The sequence below is a fragment of the Sander lucioperca genome, chromosome 14 (assembly GCF_008315115.2).
Source record: "Sander lucioperca isolate FBNREF2018 chromosome 14, SLUC_FBN_1.2, whole genome shotgun sequence".
Classification (NCBI taxonomy): Eukaryota; Metazoa; Chordata; class Actinopteri; order Perciformes; family Percidae; genus Sander; species Sander lucioperca.
Window position 1 is genome coordinate 6,870,638 of NC_050186.1, and position 6,000 is coordinate 6,876,637.

Sequence of the window (6,000 nt, forward strand, 5' to 3'; positions counted from 1 at the left end):
ATATCAGTCAAAATAATCGCAGGGAGTGTTAAGTTTCTCCTTACAGGGCCTAATCCTGACATTTCCTGGTAGGCTTTTATTTTATATTATAAATATATATAATAATAATAATAATAATAATAATATAGAAAAGTAACGCACATCAAGGATTGTGGTGAGGTGCAGAAGGCCTGAGGGCCGAAATGTCTTATTTTCAAGGCTTTTAATATAAACAATTGCAGGAAGTGTTAAGTTTCATTGCCCATATATTGAAAGTGGTTTCAGAAATGCCAAAGTAGGAGCAAATGGAATTAAACAGTGAATGAAAACAGTATTTGTGTTAGAGATGAGAAACTCTAAGGAGCAGAGTGGTGAGAATGACATGTACTGATAAGATTACAGCTGTGGCTTTGTACATTTTAATGAATGTACCTTGTGAACTACAGTACAGGTAATTCCACGCCTACTCAATGTTTTTTAAATCAGCCTATACTATACAAACAGCCTTTGCTCGTGCTCCAACAGCTATTATTTGAACACCTTCTAATTGAAAAGTTACAATAATTGAAACATTGTTTAACTCCAATATGAACCACACAGTGCAACAGCAAATACAGTGGAAATGCAAAAAAACAAAACAACAACAGAGGTCATGCAGAGGACCATCCTTGTGGTAATGACTCATGATGATCAGTGGGGCTTTTGGTTGACTCTATCACAGACCCTTGCTGTGCTGGGATCAGTCTTTTCAGAGAGGCCACTTTTGCAGATGGGCAGGCAGGGCCCGGTCTTAGATACAAGTCCTCAGCATGCGAGTGTGCGAAGGAACGTTCTTTTACATCTACAACGCTTTTGTTTAAGACAGGGCTCGTGGTTAGTCTGCTACTCTGGCAGCCCTTCTGCAGGGTCTCTGTGCTGCTTTTATGCCACTGCTCAGACGGCTGGCTCCAGTCCTGCATGTTGGTGACCTGTAATGACAAAGGGCACGGGAACAACTGGGTGCACTCTGAAGAGTCCCGAGTGCTCCGGTAGCATCCTCCCTCGGAAACCCTGACGGGAGGGGAGGACCTTCCAGAAGACTCGTATTCAGGGTCCATGGCCTCCACTTTGATCGGGATGGTTCTGGCTTTGATACGCAGTTTATGGGGCAATGCTGAAGAACTGGCATCTGGCACTTTGTGTGTGGAGACAATGACACTTCTTGGGTCAGCTGCAGAGGGCATCAACCCTTTGGGAACCTGCTGCTCATCCTCGCCATCTGAGGATTTGCTCACAGCGCCGTCGTCTGAGCTCCTGGGGGAGTCACTGGACGACCTGGTGAGCTGCAGGAAGGAGGCCGGCTGGGAGTAGACTCCAGACAAAGGGCTGGCCATGTAGTTTCTGTAGAGTTCATAGGGACTACTGCGCTCTTGTGCATAGCCGCCGTTCTCTGCTGGTTCCTGCTTGACCTCTGCAGGCCTGCAGATATCAAAGCTGCCCTGAGTCGCAGTGCGTGCCTCGAGCTTGTGGGGGGAATGCTTGATGACTGATATGCAGGTGCTGCGCAAATGAAGAGGCTCCGAAACCCTGCCGGACGAACTTTGGCCAGCGCTGGGTGGAACAAACTCCTGGTAGAGGTCGATGGCGGTGGAGCTGGATAAATTCTGCACTTCCTGGGTATATGCTGCCAAGCTCACCAGGCCAAACCTCAGCTTCAGCGACAGCAGCTCAGCCTTGAGGGAGGCGTTTTCCTCTCCGAGGGCCATCAGCTTGTTCTCGAGCACCATGTCGTTTATCCGCCGCTTCTCCCTGGAGCGCTTGGCCGCCTCGTTGTTTTTGCGACGCCTCTCCCAGTAAACGGTGTCTTTTTTCTCCTCTGGGATAAACTCTCTTTTCCTGCGACAGGTACTTTTTGCTTTGAAAGGAATACCAGGGATGTTTTGGCCCATCCCGTCTCTGTTAGTCCCCTGTAAAGCCACAGCCAGGACCAGGGCATCCTCTCCACTGTAGGACTCAGTGGAGTCCACCTCTTGCTTGATGGATTGCATATTATCACTGTTGGCTACTGTCAATATGTTGACAGGTCTTTAACTGTACACCATCATGCTTGAATGCAGCAATAGTAACTGCCACATTGGATTAATCCACTTGAGTTGAGGAAATCTGTGGAATAACAGACAATGAGAGAGGTTCTAGAGGTCAATGTCGAGTTAACCATTTTCTAAGTAATGCATTTCCATTAAGGTAGGTATGTCTCCCTCTCAGATGATACAATATGAATCTAGATACACAATGTGGGTTTTTATAATGGATCCTAAAGATGTTTTGAAGGGACACATTAACTTTGATCTGGTGCAGACAGAATGAGTGGAGTGAATTCTCTCTCTCTCTCTCTCTCTCTCTCTCTCTCTCTCTCTCTCTCTCTCTCTCTCTTCTCTCTCTCTCTCTCTCTCTCTCTCTCTCTCTCTCTCTCTCTCTCTCTCTCTCTCTCTCTCTCTCTCTCTCTCTCTCTCTCTCTCTCTCTCTCTCTCTCTCTCTCTCTCTCTCTCTCTCTCTCTCTCTCTCTCTCTCTCTCTCTCTGACTGATGGAACAACAATCTTTGACATTGGTCCAGTATTAAGAGAGATCTCTGCAGTCGGCAGCAGAGAAACAAGCTACAATGTAAGTTAATAGGACAATTGTCCATCTTGTATTTACCTTCACAAAAGTGCTCGTTTTGCCGCTGACAGACTTAAATTAATATTCTGACAACATTATGTACAGGATTTCTAAGGAGTACAACTTTTCTGGTAAAGAGAAACATTAACCTTTCAAAAAATAAGTCCGGGTTGGGTTCGCTAAACCTACCAGACTTCATGTAAATAAACAGTAATTTTAGCATCGTAAAATACACTTCATTCAAAGTCGACAGAAACAAAATAAAACTATGAAAAGCCTGTTTGGGTTGTCTTTCCACTTTTCCAACCATCCCAACTCTTGTTTTGGTTGAAATAAACACAGTTTACAGATTGACATGTGAAAATATGCTGGCTCTATACACGCTAAAAGTATTGCTTTTTTAAATGGAGTCTGGTGGGTTTAGAGCCAGTGACTTCAGAGCTGTTTCTGGTTAAACAGAAAGGTCTTAAAGAGGTTTTAAAAGGTCTATCTCTGTAGGAATCCTTTCCATAATGTTGTCAGACACTTAGAATAATAATCTGAGCCTGTCAGCGGCAAAAACTGAACTTTTAGTGGACAAAATTAACGATTTACATTTGCCCCATAGGGTTACACTGCAGCCAGGGATGTGGCTGTCAATTACAGCGTTCACGTTTAATACAAAAAAGGATCAAACTTTATTTTTAACATACATTCGTCACATACACACAGTACAATGTAGTGAAATTCTATTACTGCATTTTACCCAATCTAAGTATTAGGAGCAGTGTGTAGCTACACATACAGCATCCAGGGAGCAACTTGTGGTTCAGCGTCTTGCTCAGGGACACTGACATGTGGGCAGATGACCTGGGATTGATCCGCCAACCTTGTGGTTGTCAGATAGTGTTGTGGGGGGGGGGTGGGACATGACATGAAGTCAGACTCAGTGGTGAGTCAAACTGAAGCAGAAGGACAGACACAGAGCTGTAGAGGAGCCAAAGTAGACCACTTTTTAATTCATTAACTTTATCAGTTATCAGGCAAATAAAATGCTGATACAGATCATCTGCAAACTGCCAAAAAACCTACACAAAAAACATAGGAAAATATGGTCCAGGTTGATTAATCTAGAAAATAATACAAATGAATCAATAATGAAAACAATGCATGGTTTCTGGCGTAATGTGTTTAAAAGAAGGTTGTGTTAGTGATGCCATGGGCAGAGTTAAGAGCATCTCCAAACACAAACCATCCATTCTTTTTGCTTCTTAAAGCAACAGTTCAGTGCTGACCACAGAAGATAAAGTATTAATAAAGTCATAATTCATTCTAGCCCATTATCACCTGAAGATGACATTTGCTTACATACATTTTAAAGTGATCCCTACTCCCAGGTGCTGCTTAAAAAAAAGGCAGTTTAGCCTGTTTTGGGCTTCCAAGCTCCCATACATCCAGAGGAGATAGAACAAAGGACTACAGACAGCTGGAATGGTAACACGTGGCCCTGCAGAATGTCAAACACACACACACACACACACACACACACACAGCCTGTAACCTCAGGCCTACAGCACACACAGGCATCCTAACACACTGCCACACAACCAACTGGGACTGCTGCAGAAAGATGTTGGCTTATGGAAATAAAGTTAATAATAGAAATACAGGTTAGGGGTGTGGTTACAATTCCCAAAAAAAAAAAGTCTCTCCTGACTTTGTGTCCTCATTTGTCCTGTTGAGGGTCTACATTTAGGGATCATTGATTAAGGGATAAACATTATTAATAAATGACAAGTAGACTAATGTATAGCCTGGTTCCTATGGAATGGACTTATTATGGTGTGGCCCTAATGAGATTTACTATCCAAACAAGCCTAGTGGAAGTCCACTAGACAACTTGCAATTCTGTGAAATAGTTTATGGCTGATGTTACCATATGCGACTGATGAACAGTGTCCAATAGCTTATACACAACATACAGACACATAGGCACACAGACATATGACATCCACGCACACATACATACTACAAAAATACAAAGGAAGATGCCAATAGTGTGCCCTTACATCACAGGAGGGGAAATATTACAGATGTGGAGATTTGATTTGCCACAGCACGGCTGGGCTTATTTATTTAGGGATGTGAGGATCTGTTCTAACGAGGCAACATAATGACATCAAGGCTAAATCTGGATCACACGTGATAAAAATGGGTGGTTATATTACCGCAACGTGAGCTCGATTTGGGGGGCGCGGGAGTTCACCGTCGGTTCAGCCGCGGCAGGCCGGCGGGTACATGCAGGGGGGGGGGGATCCGGGCCGGGCCGGGCCGCAGTGGACCGTCAACACATCCTATTGTCCCAGATTCCTTCATTGATTCATTCCTGACACAATAAACTCTGCGCCCCCGGCCTCCGACTCCAGCAGTTTCTATGGCTGCAGACATTATGCAATGTTTACCTGTGTGGCAGTATGCTGTTCTGCTCTGCATGTGTAAGTTAAAATAGGCATATATCTTAATTAATACATAAATAATGTGTCAGATATTTAACGCTGTATGTAACAGGCTGTGCTGAGACAATGTGAGCATTCACTCTGTATACATCAGTGGGGTCTCTACGCCCAAGAAAAGTAAGCGGTTGTAATGTGCAGTATTATAGGTTAATAAAGTTACAGAAGAGGTTGCTTTGTTAGCGTAACTCGCTGCCTCCCAAGTCGCCCGAGACAGCAGCCACAAGGCTTTGCCAACGTGTCTGCCAGCCACCTCATATTCTGGGTTACAACACTGTCGCAATCCGTAAACTCCTACTACTGTAACGGCAGGCCTACGTGCCCGAATACAACCCAATACATGGCTCCGTTCTCCTGCTTTTAGCAGGCTACAATACAGTAACGTTACAGTCAACTACTAACAGCCGAGATAATAACGTTACACACTGCCTCGAACTTGAGCTTGATTTCACCTTCAATGCGAATCTGAACATGGCTATTCTAAATGTTAAAGTGGGCTTTACGCAAGAAAGCATGGAGGTTAGCGACAGGACAGTTCAAAGCTCTGCGCCGCCGGGATTCTGGGACGTTCTTCCGAACACGTAAACACAACACCATCCCGCACAAATCTCCAACACTACAGTGGCAAATGTTAACCTCAAATCATAACTGTACCTTTTCTAGCACCTGGTTGGAGAGTTTGGTCTGGTTTTCCGCCGCGTATCAAGCACAGAGAAGAAGTATGGGTTTCTCATCAGCTAATAAGGAAAGAAGTGTCGATGAAAATCTTACAAGTTGCGAAGTACCTGGCTCTCCTCCCTTGGCTTTTCCCTCTCAAGGTGGCTACTGACTCATGATCTGTGTTAGTAGGTCAGGGGCTGGTTAAGTGTATTGGCAACGTGAGATGAAATG

At 44.4% G+C, this 6,000-nt stretch overlaps 1 protein-coding gene across 1 annotated transcript; it reads right to left on the reverse strand.

The window, feature by feature from the left end:
• Nucleotides 1-121: 121 nt before the first annotated feature.
• On the reverse strand, nucleotides 122-6,000 carry nfil3 (nuclear factor, interleukin 3 regulated). Its single transcript, XM_031282234.2, has 2 exons — nucleotides 5,764-6,000; nucleotides 122-2,121 (listed from the first exon to the last, which is right to left on the reverse strand). Exon 2 carries the CDS (start codon nucleotides 2,004-2,006, stop codon nucleotides 630-632), a length of 1,377 nt encoding a protein of 458 aa, XP_031138094.1. The 5' UTR covers nucleotides 2,007-2,121; nucleotides 5,764-6,000; the 3' UTR covers nucleotides 122-629.

Coding starts and splice junctions, on each gene's coding strand:
- nfil3 (XM_031282234.2), bottom strand. CDS start 2,006: ATGCAATCCATCAAGCAAGAGGTGGACTCCACTGAGTCCTACAGTGGA.